Below are 20,151 nucleotides of genomic sequence, written 5' to 3' on the forward strand. Positions count from 1 at the left end.
TTTACTTGTGTGTCGTACGGACTATAATAACGCGGGGGTTCGCCCACGAGACTCCCCCTTTTATGCACTTAAAAAATATTGCTTGTATACGCTTTATGCCTCTCGTTAACAGACTCTTGTGGGCTACGGTGTGTACGTGATGTACGTACTACACACGCAAATACAGACGCACACATTCGATATACACATGCAGCACACAAAACACTCCGGTGTGACGATTTATTTTTCACGCGGTTCAAAATTTTTCTCGTCATACAGCCCCTTATTATGTATGTATTATGGCATTATATAACTTATTATGGCTTACGGTTACACTAAATTTTTTTATTGTACACTGCCGCCTTGACCACCATTATCGTGATCGTGAGCAAGGCACAAATCTATTTCCCTTATTTTATCTTTTGATCCTCGGACTTGGTTGGCGAACAGCCCTACAATAAACGTGAGATATATATGTTTGCGCACAATAATAAATTAACGAGTTTTATATATATGCACAATAAAAAATTTGTATTGTGCATTTTTTAAAATGCGAATTATTAAGTAAGATAACATTAAGTAAAATTTATATTTCTTCTTTTTTTAAAAAAAGATATATAAGATAGCAATATTTCTAATTGCATGATATGATATGTTGCACCACGAGATTGTAATTATAATTATCATGTCGTAAATTTATTCGTGAGACGATAAATTAGAGCTCGGTACGAAGCGATCGCACAGGCAATCGCGTTGGATAATGCCGCACCATGAATGAGCTCGATTAAGCGTGAATATTGAAACATTAACGTAACTGCCCTGTCTGCAACAGTGATTTACAAAATTGCCCTTCTTGCCTGTCGCCTGGCAACCGCTTGATTATTTAGAAATTCACCTAATATCAATTTCCTTGTCTTCGATAATTAAAATATTAATAATCTGTATAAAGCTACAACCATCAGAATTTCTTTTACTTTTAACATTTATCTTAAGTGCGACGTGAATATTTCAGAATTTCATCAACTAATGAGGAAATTGAGGAAAACCCACGTTATACATTATGATCGATATCGTAAGATACTTTTCTGGAAGATATACGCTTACAATCTTATACGAGTTTCCTTACGAGCAACTAACGATGATTCACAAAAGTTTCCCTCTGATAATTCGCCAGCAAAGTCAGAAACATGAAACAAGTTGCTTATTTACTCGAGGATCATAATACATCTCAATCTCAGTGTATTGGAAACGAGAGTTCATTCATACTATGAAAGACATTGTTAACGTCTGTTCGACTGTCTCCGAATAAAAAAAAAATAAAAAATTTAGGATTAGAACTTTCTAACTTTAAAAATGAAAAATTTTTGTTATAGGGATAATTATTTTGTTATAGGGACTTATATAAAAAGGAATATATTGTAAAAATTCATTTTTGTGTATAAATTAATTGCGCAAAATATAAAAGAAAAAAATTTATTTATCTAATGAATCGTATTTTTTAATATTTTTTAGAACAAATGCTGTTAGAATAAAGAGAGTGAAGAATTATATTAATTTTTCATATATTGTTCAATATAAGGTTGAACAATTTCTCTACCTCTGTAAAGGGACAGTTGGACAGAGGCATCATTAATTGTCAGAATACAAAGACTTAAATATTTAAAATGACAGTACTCGCCATGTTCATTATTTATTGTTCATATGATATGTAATGGCGAAGTTGACTCAATGATAATTAACTAATACATATAAACCGATACGTAGCTTTCTACGTATAAATTATCATTGTTGAATACGAAACTTTTATAATTTGAATGTAAGTTGTACATAAGTAATATGAATAGCAATCGACAATCACTTCTAAGTTGATCTATACTAGATACTAACATTCTGTTTTAGATAATATTATTCTACAATATATATTCAATTCATTATATAATTAATGTATTTTATACCAGGATTTGTCTTATCACGTACGATGTTTCGTACGTGCAATTATACAATTAAAATATAAATATATTACATAAGGCACGTAATTGCATTCAGAGCCGTTCTCGTGTGTCTTTTTAATCTCCTTTGCCCTCGTCTAATTTTACTGTCAACTAGCAAATTCTTTCAAATCACCGTTCTTTTGTGTCCGAAGAATATGCAATGACTTCCTGTCATTAATATATTTAATCGCATGACATTTTCGTCATTTCCCAGCAAAGTTAGTTTGCAGAGAACGAAGTGCACAATGAGCGAATCGGGCTTTCTATTGTGTCTATTATCTTCTAAAAATATTAATATATGCGTTGTAACAAGTACACAAATATATACATCTTTATCATGCATGAAAAACGATTCACATTTTGTCTTAAACCGACAAAAAGAAGGCACGAGAAATGGTCTCTGCGGAAGTGGTTTATTTTATTTCAAATTCCCATCTCATAGTTTTTTTACTTTTTTTAAGTTTTTTCAAACGTAATCATATAAAAATAGATTATTTCTCCCAAAGGAAAAAATTGATTAAACTCTAAACATTTTAAAATAACACTATAATACATATATACTGTCACCCACTGAATTCATCGTAGAAGTCTTCGATGATTCAGTAATGTCATACTCTTACTAGTTTCTTTAAATATTTACATTTTAAATATTTACATTTTTATTTACATATTTACAGACAGGCCATTCAAGTGATAATAATGAAAGCAAGAAGTAAACAACTGTCAAACAATGAGAAGGGAGAGATGACATAGTTTTATTGTATAACATGGTACGCGTGTGATATGTGCGCACGTGGAAGAAATTGTTTGAGCAATTAAGTGATTTCTGCAGATCGAATGCATATTCGCGATGATCAGTGATGAAGGTGATCGCGCGACCAGTTCGCGGAAAGCTATGGGCGGCACGATACTAAGAAATCGTGCGATCAACGTCCGTCTGCGGATGACTTTCCATATAAAACAAAATGGAAGAAACATGACCTAAAAGTGTTGTTTTTATTCAATGCAATGCATCTGTACAGCACAATATGCAATGTCGATATCAAAAGTTGAACTTAAAAATTTGCTTAGACAAATACTAAGCTAAAAATATCTTGCATACGAGATTGTCTGATTTCATTGCATATCATGTTGCAAGAACAGATTTATTGCATTTTACGATACTTCGGCTTAAACATTTCTTTCCGCGAACTTTCTTTCGATGCAACGCAATGGCTGCGCGCTCTGACATAATTCTATAATTATAGCAAACGAATTCGACCTCTAAACGGCCTAGCCGATAACCACCTCTAATCTCGATGATAAAGTGATGAAAAAAGATCTGCTAGAATATCTACACAAGAGAGTTTTTAAAAGGAATGAGCGGATGGCGGTGGAGGGGAAAAGAGTCGAGCAGATCTGATGAAGTTAGAAGAAGACGCCAGTCGAGGACACGACCATGTTAATCTCCTTCCATGCCTCGGGTCGTCCAATGGCCGATTAAGACTTTATCTCGATGTATAACGCTGTACTGACGATCCGTGGAAACGATAAGTGCTTACGTGGTCTGCTACGTGTAGTAGATCACGCACCAATCGATCTTTCGCCGGTACATTCTCACCCGAGAAACCTACGAGTCTGATTTTTATGCCCCCAAGCTAATTGACTATAACGCAATCCAATCATTATCCCAATCATTATGTTTTTTTTTTTACTTTTAAAGAAATATATCCATGTAGAATGAAACGAAAGAAATATAGGCGCGATTGACGATTGTTTCAAAAGTCTACGTTTTCTATTATTAACGTTTGATCATTAATATGCAAAAAGAAATTACAGATTGTAGAGTGAAGATACGCCAACAAACGCGCTCTTCTGCGAAAATTGATTTATATACGGATTTATATCTAAATCGGATCCATATCTCCAGTGCACTCGCAAATTACGCTCAAAATCATAATTGTGACTTTGGCTCTCATCAAAATTACAAATTATCTGGCAATTATCATTTTTGATATTATATTTATTGTTGATTTGACTACTGATGGAAGAAAAATTGCGCTGGATGATGTGCTTCTTCATGGGTTTACTCACTGGATTATCTAAGTAAGGCTTGAAAGTGATGGCATCAGGATTATTCGAAGTCGATACAGTACTGATTGATTTTGTAACCAATTCCGTTCGAGAGAGTTCCACTATTGATTTCCGTTTTACAAGACAAAGAGGTATATCCTGAGGCGGTGTATCGTAGTCGTCCGCATCAGCGTACCTGTCGCAGAATCTTTTCGGCGATGGCATCGCATCGTAGCAGCAAGCAAACATACAATGTTGTCTCTTCAGAGGTGAAAATCTTTGCTCGCATCCTTCGGAAAAGTTAGAAACCACGGAATTTGGCGTGGAATATCTAGGCGAATAGTAGTACGTTTTAATCGAAGGCTCCGTGTAACAGGATTCTCTTAAAGACAGCTCTTGATAAGAAGATGTCGTCGACATTGTAGTAGGACTATCTACGGAGTAAGATGTCGTCGACATTGTAGTAGGACTATCTATGGAGTAAGACAGATTACAGGGCGCTACGGATTCTACTTCAGAGCATGGTTCTGTTCCAGTGCAGTGCTGATAATTAGAGGGATGTTGAGAAGAAATGAAACCAGCATCGCCAAGGATGTGCGTTGGCGATAGTTCATGTTCAATCTGAAGTCGGTCACGCAACAACGAAACACAATTTGTAACTTGTCCTAACGAAGTGTAACTTGTTGTCGTCAAATCCAATGGCGAGTCATCTTGGATAGGGCTCAATCGTTGACATGAATCTCCTCGAAGAGTGATTTCATCTTTGAGACCTGCCTCTTGTTCCAGCCATTTCTGTACCTGACGACGATTTATGCCAAATAGTCTCGCGGTAGCTCTTTGATTTCCCTTTACTCTCTCATCCCGATGGAAAGTGTCGAGAACCTTGAGTTTAAAACTCAAGGGGAAAGATCGTCTACGAGTAAAATTGCTAGACATATTCAAGCTGTTAGAGGGCATGAGAGGATCTACCTCACTGTCCGACAAGCTACTTCTAGATCTTCCAGCGCTAGACCAATCACGAGGACTCGAAGGCAAGGAGTAACTAACGCGATCGTGCATGCGAGGATGCACGTACATAGGATCCATTGCTGAAGTATCTAGTGACGACTCGCCAACAGGTGGTCGTTGATAGTCAACACACGAGGATACAGTTGCTTCTTCCCCTTCGTTATAAACAACCTCTTCCTCATCCAAGTGCACTTCTTCTTTGATCAACGTCCTGGAATATTCTGTCTTCTCCTGCATTTCTTCCTCTTTTTTCTCTTCGGTATGCTGCGTTGTCTCCTCCGACTTTCTCTCTTGCTCGTGCAGGAGTGATGGGATAGGCTTCTCGGAATTCAATGGGCGGCACGTGTGTGCGTGCTCATGCGCATGCACGTGCATGTACGGGCTTGCAGGAGTTCGTGAAGAATCAGCAAAGTGAACGGACGAGGAAGAGCCACCGCTATCAACGCCTTGATGCGATACTGGCGAGAGCGGGATCCGTGGGCCATTGGGAGAACCCACCGATTCATACGGCCCTGACGTCGCCGCTGTGTCTGGACTCGCTGGCTCTGTCTTTATCATCGACGGCGCTAGCAGGCTGTACGATCTCCCGTCGATTGAATCGACGTTCCCATAACTCTGCTGCGGATGATGATTCGGCGAATGATTACGTGCGCTATTATTGATATCGTTCACGTTGTATCGATGTTCCTGATGTGGGGAATGGTAACTCGTTAAAGTTTGATATACCTTCACCTCGTTCCTATCACCAAACGTTGAAGCCGCTTCTGCATCTTGTTGTCTGTCTCCGTTCAATAAGTAGTAATTACGGTCCTGATCCACATGCGCGTCCGAATATCCATGAATCTCTGGTATGTGAACTCTATCTTCGCGTTCTTCGAACAAACGAAGATGTGGTTCCGATGAATATTCTTGATAGGTCACAGATGTTAAACACACAGGCACCACCGTATTGGTGGTAATAGATTGAAGGCAATATTGGGGCGAGGAGGGTGCACTGCCATGCGGAGGATGAGAAGGTGGGGGCCCTTGCTGTGTAGTCAGCTCGTCGCCGTGCTGTCTGGCGAGGTTGAGGTTCAAGGCCGGCGTTGCTGGAATCACAGAACTCCCTGTGACTTCCGTCACAGTATCAGATTTAGAAACACTCGCAGAAGAAGCAGTTGCCGATGAAACGGTGCCAGAATTCCCATTTTCAACGTTATTTCTGAGCTGTTCCTCACACTGCAGCCATTTTTGTATTTGACGACGGTGAATACCGTACTTTCTTGCAGTAGCACGTTGATTCTGCCGACAGTCTTTGTCATGCCTATACGAATCCAGAACCTTGATTTTAAAAGCTGTTGTAAAGATACGCCTGGTACCCATAACGCCCACAGATTTTCGCATATTCTGCTGCTGATGTTGATGCACCGATTGCTTTGTATGAATCATTTTCACTGAGTTATCCTCACTGAGCATCTCACCACGTCAATAAGTTTTTCTTTTTATTAAAAATATTATACACACATAACTATGTCGCACCTGCAATGGCCGTCACATTGATCACAAGTCCGATTATAATGACGATGCAGGTAACAGTTACTACAAATTTCGAAACCGGCACTGTCAAAGACGCACGAGACTACCTTAACGCTTAACATTGCACGATGCGATCTGACCGTGCGGCGCCGGAGTTCCTTTTAGGTCTTGGATGCCGTAACTAATTTTCATCCCCACCGGCGAGTCTGCCGCTGCTTCTCACTGGTCTTTCCCCTCCGCTCTATCGCCATCTCTTGCTCTCTCATTCCTTCGGTCTCTCTTCTTGCACTCCCTTGCGGCCTCTCCTCTGCGTATCCCCACTCGCTCGACACTTCTTTAGCGCTATCTGCGTTCAACCTATCACTTTCATCGTTTTCTCTCTTTTCATTTAATGCTCGCCCCCTCGACACATCGTTGCCCCATTCGTACAGTACGCTAGCTAGTCTACCGCTGAAGGCGGCTACCAGTCATTCTTCTTTCTCTATGCCACCGACCTAACCTCCTCTCTTTCTACAGGATCTCTCGTCATTCTGCCTTGATCGCCTACCTAACTGCCCGCGAGCATAGACACCCCATGTCCTCTCCTTTCTCTCTTCCCTTTCACACCTCGCCGTAAAACTCCGCCATTTTGTGGACTTACTTCCGTTAATGACGCGCGCGGGAAACGTCACGCCGGCATGACGACGACGCTTTCGGCGCCATGTTGTCTACTGCGACTGCCTGCCTGCCTGCCTGTTTGCTTGCTTGCGTTGCGTGCCGCTTAGCAGTTCGCGTTGCAGCCAGCATGGAGCCCCGATTTTTGCTCGCCTTTCTCTTTAAGTTAATCCTGTCTCCTTCGTTCGACTTTTCAAAATAAAGTCGAACACGCACGGAATGTAACAATTTTTTTTTATAATTTATTACAAGAATATTATGTAGCATCCATAGATTTTTAAAATAGAAATAGTATCATTGCATAAAATTTAAACGGATTGTAATCAATCCCCCAAGATCTATTCCTCGAAAAACTAAATATATAATATAGATCAGGTCACTAACGTATGTCAAGATATGAACATTATAGTACATATATCATGTGAATGTATGAGTCGGCGGTAGTGTAGGAACTTTTAGTCAGGTAAAGCGGCTAGTGGGTGAGGGAATTTTGCCTTCCAGGAAAAACGCTTATGGCTTACAGCTAATGTTAAGCTTATTGAATTAGAAATCGCCTGTCTTATAACTTTACTTTACGGTAAAGTAGAATTGGAATTATTTTCTTTAATTGAAACTAGAATAATCCTTCAGTTCAACGTTAGGTAATCGTTATCACCAATATATATTCGTGCTTTTATAATCTTTTTTTTTTATTTAATAAAAGAATTCTACAATCTTCTTTTTGCTCTCTTTCGTTTTTTTTTCTCTCATGCCATTGGAGTTGCTTTTGAATGAAATTTTGAGGTATACGATAGCCTCTTGCATATGCGCCGTGGAATGAGATCATGTTGTTTTTGTGGCGTGAGCCGACAGTTAATATGTTTAGCTTCACGCGCCGTTGCCATGTCTCTTCTTAGCCACACGTAGGCCGCAACGCATACGAACGCGCGCGGAGAGACCCGCGAGGCAATGACGCAAGCCATACGCTCGCATATACTTCGATGAACGAGCGCGTGAGTAAGATAGACCGATAAAAAGAAGCGGACGAGGCCTCGTAAATTTCCACGATTCGCGCCACCGGCAGAAATCAAGGATGCCAACGAATCCTCTCGCAGTTCTCTGAAGAGGCACCCTACTCTATTTCCAAGAATCACGGCGGCTATTCTTGTGCTCGCTCATCACGATGAGGCCTGCTTTTGAACACGTCCACCGTACAGCGAGAAGGCACCTGCCTTCTCGTGCAGATCGGCCTTCATGTATAGTTATATAGGTACAACTCATCGCTCAAGTATTCCACTACCTGCGTCCGTGAAACTGAGATCTTCCTGCCGATTTACTATACGAGCAATTGATAATATCAATTGCGTCGCAATAATGTTGCGCATTCCATCGAATAATTTTATAAAGTTTTTTTTTTATTATTATCTTTTTTTTACTTTATGTTATTTACTTATGTCGATTGGTTGGAGTGATTGCAGGAAATTTCTTTACATGGCTACTTTTTGCATTTTTCATCTAGTTATTCCATATTCCGATTTTTCGCATTCTAGCGAGCGGAATGAAAGTATTCGTTAAGAATAATATTGGCGACAAGCATCATAAGGAAAACATCGTCGAGTCGAGGCAACAGTAGACCAGCAGTCGCCTGTCGGGACGGCTGGCACAGCTCGTCGGATTTGTCCTTGGGACCGAAGGTAGGCGCAGCACGCAGCATGAAGACAGAAGATGTGGCAACATAGCAGGCGCCCCCTCTTTTGTCCGCCGGCCGGTCTTGCCAGACAGGGTGTCGCCAGCTCGGCCTGGTCGTCCGGGTTAGCGCGAGGAACGAGGAAAGGGAGAACATACGTAGGAGAAGGAAGAAGGGAGAGTTTACGTATATGTGTATAATACGTCTGTGTGCGATAGAGCAGCATTAAGAGGGAAGAGAGACGCACCATGGGGGGAGTCGTTCGAGCAGTGGACATAGGAGAGACAAGACGAGGGACGAAATGCAACTCACAGCTCGCAGTCCGTAAGCGATCGTTGTGTGCGTATTATAGGGATCGGTCATGGACCTACATTCACGCAGGCCAGGCATGTTTGAAAACTCGCGCTCTTCTGGAATGTGGCCTGCGGAGTCCCCTTCGGGCAACCTCTCCCTTTTCTCCTTACTCGCCGGCGGCCCTGCAGTCTCTCAACACAGTGGACGTGCTCGGACGTCTACCTACGCCCTCCCCTCTTCTTACCCCGCCGCACCGTCCATCCTGCTCCATGATCCTCAATTCTATCCGCCGTCGTGGTCGTACCTCGTACCGCCGCGCCACCAGCTTGGCGCCCCAAATAGTCATGTAAGCAAAGACGTGCCTCTGGCCTGGCTTGGTCGCGCCAGACTTCTCGGCGCCCAAATGATGTACATCGACCATTTCTGTCTCGCTTCTTCCTTCGCACTCGCTCATGCGGCTATTATAGCCTTCGCTTTCCGCGCTCTCGTTCCACGAACTTATACACGGGAAAGGCCAACGGGAAGGTTTTATAGAAATGATAAAGAACGAGAAGAAAAAGATAGATGAGCCACACAAGTCTCTATTTACCAATATCCTGTATGAAACTTTGCCTTCAATCCAATATTCGTGTGGCCCACGCCTATCTTACTCAACAACAAAAACTAGTTGTATACATGAATATATGAAATAAATGAAGAAAAAAGAATATAAAGTTTGATGAAAAGAATATAAAGTGAGATTTGTATCGAAAATAATATTAAATGTCTTTTCAACTTTTTTGTTTGACTCGTAGATAAAAGGATCAAGCTTGTTGGCAAAACGAGACAGGCGGTCGCCTACAACGCTTAACTTCGTGTATATGTGTTTGTTGTGTGTGTGTGTGTATGGGGGGGGCGATAGATTAAATCTAATCTCAGAATCGTATTAAGTTTTGTTTTAGTTGGCCCTCATTCAAAAATTTGCTATTATTATACCCTGTATATTTCATATTGATTGCTGTTGCCAAAATTTGTTTCACGCATTTAGATTTTCATTATTCCTCCCATTAGATTCTACGTCTATAATGTATGCCGTTAATTCCTCTTATTTCACAATTTGTCAACTATCCATAATATTTATCGAAGTTATGTATAGTACACAAAACAGACAGACTGCGTTTCTAATTTAATGATTGATATCTGGCACTGGCTCTGTTACGTTTTCGTAATACACGGTTTCCGCATATTACTTACGCTTTGTATTTATAGATTTTACGAATATTTGCGTTTTGAGTTGGCATCGTCCATGTAATTCCAACAGTACAGTTGCTAGATAGCAGCGGATTCGTTGCGGAAAGAATTCGTGAACTATGACACATTGTGAATATAAGTGCGATAAGCGACCATGGCCGTTGGGAAACAACTGTATATGTATATACATACTCATCTTTTATCCAGAATAAAGAGCGGCACTTGTTGAAATCGTAATCGTACAGTTTATAAGCTAAATTTATTTATGTGCATACTAACTGGGAGAGCAATACACACACATATACACAGTTGCGTTAATGCATGCGTGCAGCGTATATTACGTGTCGTGTATGCGTGCATAGCGTCGAATCTAATCATATAGCAGGGACGGATCGACTAAACGTTTATATATTTTTTTAAACTAAATTGGATTTACATCTCGACGATCTAAATAGACAGAACATTTTAGAATGTAAATATTAATAAAGAACTCGTAGAATAAGATAATAATAATTTTTTTTTGCTCATTCTTTTGTTATGATATTTTCACAAAAATATCAACCCACATAATACGTTTTATCCCACAGACATTCTTGGACATTCAGAGGATATGTAGGGGTTCTCTGAATATCCACTGGAGTCTGTCCGGTAGATACTTATATTTATTCTATAATAAAAAATTATTGCCTTTTCAAGCTGAAAAATATCGAATGTGTAAATTTATCTAATCCATAAAGTTATTGAATTAGTGTCCCTGATTATGCAACGTGTATACGTAAATGTTGCGCGTTCAGTGAGATTCGAGAATCTAGTCAGCCCGCGTTGTTGAATGTGTAGAAATATACCTCCTCCGTAGGCGGTCGTACGATGGCGCCTACTCGTGCGCATACCTGCCTCTGAACAGGCTAACCTCAGGCGGAACCGCTTTCGGCGCTCCGCAACGGCTCACGAAACTCTCGTTTCACCGAGATTCCTCCGTCCGTGCGTCACGAGAGATACGTTTCTACGCGTATCCGTTCGTCACGCGCAGCGACGTAGCCACCGCAAAAGCGGACAATCGAGAAGCGAACGAGCGAACCAGCGAGAACCACACAATGAATGAACCGACGGACAGACGCATGGACGGAAGGACGGATGGATGATCGATCGATGCAACTCCGTTGCGGAAATTCCGCAAACAATGAGAAGAAACCTTATCACGCCTGTGTGTGGACATTCATCACTGACACACACATATGAGAGAACTCAGCCGCGGTGCAACATCGATGATTTGTTTTTTTTTTTTTTTTTTTTTTTTTTTTTTTTACGAGTTTGACATATACGTGTGTATATATACGCACACGAACTAACCTTTATCTTATCATTGGCGAAGGCGGATCGAGGTTGACTGGTTGTTTGCTATAGTAATAAGACTCGACGATTCAACGCTCTCGCTCCCTCTTTCTCTCTTTTCCCCTTATCCTTCTATCGAGAAAGTAGAATTCCATGAGGGTGAAACATGTATGTATATATATATATATATATATGTATATATATATATATATATATATGTATATCACCCCACAATTTCGATCGCAGAGGATTCACGGCGCAAAACACGCTGCAATTCCGCTCGGACGATTTGCTTTATCGACCGAGCAATTAAAAAAAAATGATACGCGCGGTAAAAAGATGCTGTTTTATCCGTGGGACGCGTGTTATCGATGTTTCTAAAATGCACTGGTCGATCGATATTCTCGCGCAAATACAGCCGTTACAAAAACGTTACAAAACGTTATAATAACGTTACAAAAACGTTAAAAGAGCCTAAAAAATGTGAATAGAAAGAACGCAACTTCATAATAGCAAAATATTAGCAAAAAATAAATATTAAAATTTATGAAATTATATAATTTTTTTTTGTGTTTATGCATGAAATATATTAATCATTTGAAGGACAAATGTTGAGTTTAGAAAATAAGGATTCGTGTTTATCGAGACGTTTATTTAAACAAACGCAGTTGCTCTATCTTTAAGTATGTCAAACGATATCAGTCTATAATTATTCATCGTAATAATAAACATACACACGTGCACCGTTCATATAATATGTTTCTATATTCAGATCGATTAGTCACTAGTTCGGTGTAATGATTCGTTGGCGCAAGACCAGGCTGATGATTTATTTACATGGAAGAAATTGTAAAATATCAATTACTTGATCGATAATTGAATCTATTTTTAATTTCTGATACGAGTGATCTTTGCCACATTTTCCGTAGCTTTAGTTTTTGTAAATAATATTTTATTTGCGCAAGCCAATCCTTTTATAGAAAAATAAATCTTATGTCATTTACATATTTGTCATCTAAGCTAAAAGTTTTGGCGATTTTGTAGGCACTGTACCATTTCTGGCAAGCAGATCTGTAAATAAATGGTTAGAAAAGAAAAAAAGATTCTGTCAAAACTGATCTGAGTTTAATTATTGAAACATTCGCGTATATAAATAGGGTACAAATATATGTGATTGATGCGTATGTGTGTTCATTTCTGAATGTTACTGCACAATTCGACTTAATAATATACATATAAATATATACATTTTGTAAATTGTTTTGTATAAGGAGTCACATAAGCGTTTCTAAATAAATAAATATTGTTTCAACACAACATAAACTCGATAAAAATTTCAATAATTTTAATAATTCTAATAATAATTTACTTCAATTCTTTCTTTTATTGCCTTCTTAAAAACGTATCCTGTTAAATTAAAAGGAAATTTCAAATAATTAAATTATTAATGAAACTATCTTTTTTAATCCTTCTCCATTCTTTTGATTAAAAAAAAATTGTCAATTTTGTTTGTGACCCTTTTAGAGCAAGCACCTTAACCGGAAGTCTTAATTTACTCCACCCAATTTATACTGTTTACGTAGCGTCTCCAGAGTAAAACGAAATTCGTTTATAATATCAAATTGATATGTCACTACATTCCAAATGAATACGTATTTTTTATTTATAAATTACTTAATAATTAATTATAAAGAAATAAAATGATTGTAAAATTGATTCTTATAAAGTGTATATTTTCGAATCAAATACTTTTATTCCTACTTTTATGTTAATATGTTTCTCTCGTCTCGACATTTACGCCATAAATTAACAAAATATAATATACTGAAGTATTTATTTACATATTTATTTTTAAAATAAAGATTTTATTTCAAAATAGATATTTACGTGTTCACATTCATTATGGTAGTATTTGAAGAAACGAGAAGAATGTTCCGTAAAATATTTATAAATTGAGCGAGTTTATAAATTGAGTGGAGTTAATAAGTTGGAAGAAAATATCATTATCCTTATAGAGAATTATTCGGCGACTTATCTCGCCGATAGTACATTGTACCTCGAGTATTTCTTGTCTTAACACTCTGAACGCGTACAGCTAAAATTTCAAAGTCTTTCGAATTTCAGAAACACGCAGAAGACTATCTACAGTAACTGAATGATCGAGTGCTTCTCTTTCATCATTTTCAGTATCAGTACGAGTTTCACGAGTAGAGGTACTCCTGCTTGTAAGTCTTGAAAGAGTTTTAACGGCTTCTTACAAGAAGTTCATACTTTGAGACATTTTCTTCGCCTCAGTTAATTCAGTTCCCAACACCAATTATAATCGCTATGATATTGATGGTCTTTTTCAGATGAATGAAACTTGTGCACGTGAATAAAATTTATCGTTGTCTTTTTCTTCTGAGATTTCTTCTTTTTTTCTTTAGTAAAAAGTACGAACCACTTCAAGAATTCGCTAAATCCGAGAACATATTTTCTCAGTTATTCTCTTTTTTTCCTTCATTCGTCTATGCTTACATGCTTAATTGCTATCTTAATGCTATTTGTATCATTAAAGACGTTAGTGAAGCGTGAACCTTTAAATATCGCTAGTCTTGATGCGGGTTACAAATCGATCTCCGTTACTATAAACCAAAACTGTCTCAATCGTTCGGACAATACCAAAAATTTCACTTCGAGCAACATTAAAAATAAATTCGTCGCTCGCTCCTGTTCTCCTTGCAACCCGATCAGAAGTAGCCACTAGAGGACACAGTTAGCTGTTTCTAAGAATATTCTTAAATAAAATCTACTGATTGCATTTTCAAGGTGGTCTTAGTCGCGAGTGAGCTCTGCGAAATATGTCGTATGTGTACGTATGCGTGTGTTTGTATGTATGTTGTGCGGAAGAGTCGGTCGCCAACTTTTCAACACTTCCAACGTCCGACATGCGCAAACCATCATTCAAATTTCAATCACAGTTGCTGATGTAGCATTGTGTTTTCCTCATATGTAAAAATAAATCACGTCAGCACAAAAAAAAAAACCAGTCGCAATTGCTATTTCAACAATATTTCAGCACATTTTAGTGGCCAAAAATAAATAGCTTGTTAAGTACACGCATCCACACGAAGTGATTGTGGTATATTAAAGCCTGGCAGTCGTCTAATATATTTAACATTTAACGAAAATGTAATATTGCACTGTTACAATTTACGTATTTGTTATATAATCTGTGACCGTCTTAAAATATGTTACCTTCGTAAAAGTTACGATATTCATGAGCTGTTCCTTGCTAAATATTACTTCAGCTGAGACGAGTCGAGTCATCCTCTTTGTCCGAGATCTCGAGTACGCGTAGGTGTTTGCATTTCAATATATGCATAGTACAAGAGATTCGTATGATCTTCATCTCGTCGGTCAAAGTAATTTTTTAATATTTGCGTAGACTTATTTTCATGCTTTCTATTATTAACAGTTTTAAATAATTCTGTCGAAAATGTTGGTCCATATTAATAAGCATTGTAGCGATAATATCAGTATTCATTGACGTGATATAATCGATTTCTATAATCGATCTCCGTATAACCATCAATGATATATTGTATAGAATGCTAAATGCATTAAGGGTAGTTCAGATGAGCGTCATGATAATATGATTATCTCTTTTGAATATCGATTTCTTATCTTCCATCTCTTTATGTGTGCGCTTTATCCATTGTAGATATAATGAAAATGAACATACAATAGAAATGAAAGGGCGAAGTATGAATTCTTTGATAACTTACGACATGAGTATGCGTGTGTGTGCGTGTGAATGTATGTGTGAACTCTCGCACTCTTCGTTATCGTTTTTTCCCATTTACTTTTGCAAATGCGCTCTGCGAACGAATTCTTTTCGTTCTTTAAGGCATCATTTTGCGAGGTGTCAACCATTTCTTCATATAATAACAGAAAATCGTAGAAATATAGATAAGCACCAAAAGAGCGCATGTCACCCCGAGCGCTAGCACCGAAGTTTTCGTTGGACATGGCTCCACAATGGTCACTGTTTTGTCTGCAAATAACGCATTCAAATTTTGTAGCGAGTTGAAACATCTTATTCTTAGGTATACTATATTCATAATTTTACCTGCTTCGTTAAAGTCTATGCTGGCATCGCTCTTTAGAAAATCGGACTGTTTCTCATCGCCAAAGTCGAGAACTAAAATCTCTTGAGACAGAGTCATATCTTCAGCTTTCTCCTCCGTCGAGTTTGCAATACTTCTTCTGCGTCTCTTGCCCCACGATTCTACGGATTCACGTCCCCATTCGCAAACAGCCTGAAATGAAAGAAATTATATAGAGGCTTCCTTTTCCTATAATAAGAGAAATGAGAAATTAATTACCGGTTCGCAAGGTCCTAGACAGTATTTCACGTTACACTGGAAGATCACACCGTAAGATTCGGTGAACCTAAAGGCCTCGTATACAGATTGCAGAGCGTTACCATCGGGAGTGAAACTAGGGAAGATGGAAGGATCGACGGGACATCTGAAAATTTAAATGTTTAAGATTTTGTTTTTTATTTTTGCTTTTTTTATTTTTTTTTACTAAGCATAAATGAGAAATATTAAACAGAATAAAATCGACTTACCCTTCGTCGTCGATAATTTGAAACGTGCTTTTCGAGTCCTTTGCCATAGCTACGCAACTGCGAGCGAAAATGCCGTAAGGAGCTGCAAAATATTAATATTAATTTATGTAAATTGTCAGGAACTCATCTCGTTATTGAATTAACTTTTCTTTCTTTTTTGAGAGAAAAATTAATTCGCTGAAAGCAAACTTACTGTCCTCCGGGATTTCGATTCTGAATGTCAATTTGTCACCAATGCGTACAGTTTCAACTTCTCGAGATCGGCTGTCGAGGATGCGAATTCTTGGTGGAGGTGCTTCCGGTGCACTAGTAATACTGATCATTTCTGGATCTCTGATCGGCATCATGCCAAATGTAATATTCTTCGAGGACATATCGTATGTGCATTTAACTTTGTAGATTTTGTCGGCCTTTGTCATTACCACGGAATGATGTTGCAGTACAACCGTGTTTGAATATATTCCAGTCTGAAAACCGTCACGCTGCCATGGTGAAAAGAAAGTACAAACAGAGATTATGTACTCAAAGAGAGAGGGACGTGCATTAGCGTAAATTCTTTATAGATTTTTTTTTTTTAATATAAAGATGTGAGAAAACAATTATGTTGGGTATTGATGACAACTGTGCAATGTGCAGTGTTAGTCAATGATCAAATAATGATCAAATGTGACAGATTGAGAATGTTGGGCATGTGATACAATATTTGTAACTTAATAGTGCTAATTGCTTGAGGTAATTTCTTTTAAGCATGCATATTTCTCAGGCATCAATAGAAAATATTGTTATTATAAAATTGTAACGTATGCAAGAATTAATATTTAGAAGAATGCAAACAAAATAATTTTCAAAAATTATTACAACTAAAAAAATCTCTTTAAAAAATGCAGTAATGTTACATTACTTTTCAATGTTTATTATCATCATTTTATATATTATACTTACCACGCTTTGAGTGTTACAATCTTGTCCGCTCATCGTGAGGTCGAGCCTGAAGAGATCGCTATTAATAACATCAATATTACAAGTCTCAGATCGTCCGAGAGCATAAATACGTCCATTGAAAGGCTTATTTGTACGAACTTGGACAGCAATACGAGTATCTTTGCAGTCAACCGATACTGTAATATTAATCATTAAGATTAATATTAAATTAGACAAGATTGATATTAAATTTATACATTTTTATATGATATTATATTATTATATCAATTCCGTACCATCATAACAAGTTCCGGTCTTGTCGCAATTAATGTCGTTTCGGGTGAGATTGTTTATCGTAGAATCTTCCGTAGTTTCAAAAACGACTGGCAACGGGTCCGATATTGGCCCGGTACCCTCTAAAATAATAACGTATGATTAATACATCGCGCATACATGTTTAAATTCTCTTAATTTACACCCCTTACTTTCGCAGAAATTCTCAAAGTAGGTGCCAACTCGTTCTCCATTATCGATCAAAGGCCTCTCCGCGTTAAGATACGTGGAAGGTCCATCTGGGAGAGTCCAGTGATCCAAATGGAAGAGCTGACAATTATAAGCCGATCCTTGTGGCGCGCCGCGGTAAAGGAAAGATCTGCAAAGAAACTCATTCTCGATTTCGCAGGCTAATCGGCAAGCGGACTCGCTCTGGACCTGCAACTCTTTGTCCGTATAATAGTGCAGGCCTGCGTATTGTGCAACCTTATCGTCTGCCACACCGATTCTGGGCATCTGGAAGATCCTTTGAGCCTTACATGCCTCTTTTCCTGTTAGCATCCGATTAAATAGACAATTTTTATTTCTTTTCCATCGACAATATATATCTAGAATTATTTTTCCAATATTCTCTTCGCAACCGCTTACCTTTCAGGCATAAATTTTCGAAATAATCCACTCCTTGCGCATCCACGAATTGAACGTATTGACCCGTCGTTCGACGATCTGAATCACTTAGATGACACTGGAGCGTCACATAATTATATTCAACAGAGCGACAGGTGAAGCGGTGCTCGTTTAAGCAAGCCGCGAGACAAGCTTCCTTTGTGGACGTGTAAATTAATGCGTTGTCCAACCCGCGAATCATTTTATTTGAGATGCGCTCGAAAGCCCATGGTCGTAAACAAACGTTCTCTAAAATAATATAGATCTATAGAGATATTTTTACTTCTCTTTTGTATTATATATGTATATGCACATTCTATAACACTTGTGATACAATCTGCGCAGATTTGACAAACGTGTTTAATTTGTAACTATATAAATATTCTAATGTTACATATTTTACGATTCAGCTAAATAATATTTTGAAAATTACCGCATTTTTTCATTTTCTCTTTAAAAACAAAAAGAAAAAATCAAATCCAAGAAATCGTCAGATAAAAGTCAGAAAAATCACAGTTCTGATTCAAATAAATTTGTTTATATTCGATTAATACTAAAAGCATCAGGTAAAAAATTGGATAACTAAAGATATTGTTAATAATTTGGAAGATCTCTTTAACTTATTGTTTTCTTTTTTGAAATGATGAAACGCTTATCGAGATCGCCGGAGTATGATGTAATGCAAGGGAGGATTGTGTAAAGCCCATTGCTAAAGATTCTGCGATGAAAAATCATGTGACTTGGCATCGTTATCTAATGATGACGCACGTAACTACGCTCTTTGGCACACGGGCCCGGAATGTATTTCGGCCGATCCCGTTCGGCGTTCCAATTTCTTTTGTTACACCCTCAAAACCGGCGCTAGAGTTGCCGATGATGGCGGAAGTGCCACACAACGAACCGCTGCGATGCATAACTACTTCACGGATGAATCACCGCCGGCCGTACAAATTCCTGATCGTGCCCGCTGACAAATCATTCGTTCTGAGCGAAGCTTCGTCAGGCTAATAAAGCTTAATTAATCATTATTTTATCAATCGGTTATGTAAAATATTTACTGAATTCTACATTCAATTCTAATAAATCTTGCAATTTTTATTGAAAATGACAAAATTGGCTGTAGCTTTACTATTATATAATTTATGTAACGATGATTTGTGGCAAAATTGTCAAAATTTCTGCGAATAAATCATATCTATAGACAGTTAGTTTAGAAATGCCAGATCTTCTATCTATAATAATAGTACTTTTTTTCAATAGAAGAGTGTTTTAGATCAATTCTGTTTTTTCTTTTCAAGAATTGTATCCTTTTCAAGAATAGAATTCTTTATGTTTTAGCAGGAACAAGGTGCAAGGACAAACAGGTTTTGGCAGTGTTTTTCTTTTGAAAATTGAAGAAAGGTAAAATTCTGCAATTTGTACGCTGATTTGTAACGATTGTCACTGGCACAAAGCCTATTCTTTCTCAAATTTCGTTCATCGACCGAAGTAGGTAGCAAGCAGTTATGACGTAGCTAAGTACGGAATAGCTCGTCAAGAAAATCGCTCTACTCGTTAAATATATAACACACAATTTCTTGAAGCGCAAGAAATTTTTCTCCGAAAATTTCCGGATTATACAGAAGAACGTATGTTAAAATATTGAATAAAATCAGATAGTATTAATATTTAAAGTATTGAAGAATTTCATAAAAAAATTGCTTAATTATATGCAACTGTGGAAGTTTATAGAAAAATGTTAGTGGGGGAAAAATGTATTCTAATTGATTAATTAAAATAAATAAGCTACAAAGATTATATTTGCGTACAATGACATCGATTTGGAAAAAAAATATTAGGAGAGGGGGAGGAGAGACAAGGCAAAACATTTCAAATAATAACCTTTTTTTAAATAGTCTTTACATTATTGAGAGTGGAAGATAAATGTATTGAAGTATGTAGATTATTACAGATTT

The 20,151-nt window shown here is 37.8% G+C and overlaps 3 protein-coding genes across 5 annotated transcripts in view; all 3 read right to left on the minus strand.

Moving 5' to 3' along the window:
• The window catches only part of LOC108746681, an 18,334-nt gene extending 6,461 nt beyond the window's left edge, over positions 1–11,873 (minus strand). Inside the window, exon 1 of one of the 2 annotated variants that reach the window (XM_018483629.1) lies at positions 11,740–11,873. The gene's annotated coding sequence lies outside the window, so the exon portion shown is untranslated. Of the gene's footprint in view, positions 1–11,234; positions 11,471–11,739 lie in introns of those variants that run through there. The other variant, XM_018483641.1, reaches the window with a different exon arrangement.
• Positions 2,656–7,342, minus strand: LOC108746666. The gene has a single exon (XM_018483575.1). The coding sequence runs from the start codon at positions 6,483–6,485 to the stop codon at positions 3,783–3,785; it is 2,703 nt and encodes a 900-aa protein (XP_018339077.1). The 5' UTR covers positions 6,486–7,342; the 3' UTR covers positions 2,656–3,782.
• Positions 11,874–13,613: 1,740 nt separating the features above from the next.
• The window catches only part of LOC108747129, a 41,036-nt gene continuing 34,498 nt past the window's right edge, over positions 13,614–20,151 (minus strand). Inside the window, exons 4-12 of one of the 2 annotated variants that reach the window (XM_018484410.1) lie at positions 18,179–18,445; positions 17,743–18,081; positions 17,554–17,673; positions 17,279–17,454; positions 16,530–16,803; positions 16,337–16,418; positions 16,089–16,233; positions 15,833–16,022; positions 13,614–15,757 (exon numbers count right to left, since the gene is read on the minus strand). In XM_018484410.1, coding sequence (XP_018339912.1) covers positions 15,606–15,757; positions 15,833–16,022; positions 16,089–16,233; positions 16,337–16,418; positions 16,530–16,803; positions 17,279–17,454; positions 17,554–17,673; positions 17,743–18,081; positions 18,179–18,445 — 1,745 coding nt within the window. In that variant the 3' untranslated portion in view covers positions 13,614–15,605. Of the gene's footprint in view, positions 15,758–15,832; positions 16,023–16,088; positions 16,234–16,336; positions 16,419–16,529; positions 16,819–17,278; positions 17,455–17,553; positions 17,674–17,742; positions 18,082–18,178; positions 18,446–20,151 lie in introns of both variants that reach the window. The other variant, XM_018484405.1, reaches the window with a different exon arrangement.

Source organism: Trachymyrmex septentrionalis, unplaced genomic scaffold (assembly GCF_001594115.1).
Source record: "Trachymyrmex septentrionalis isolate Tsep2-gDNA-1 unplaced genomic scaffold, Tsep1.0 scaffold107, whole genome shotgun sequence".
NCBI lineage: Eukaryota > Metazoa > Arthropoda > Insecta > Hymenoptera > Formicidae > Trachymyrmex > Trachymyrmex septentrionalis.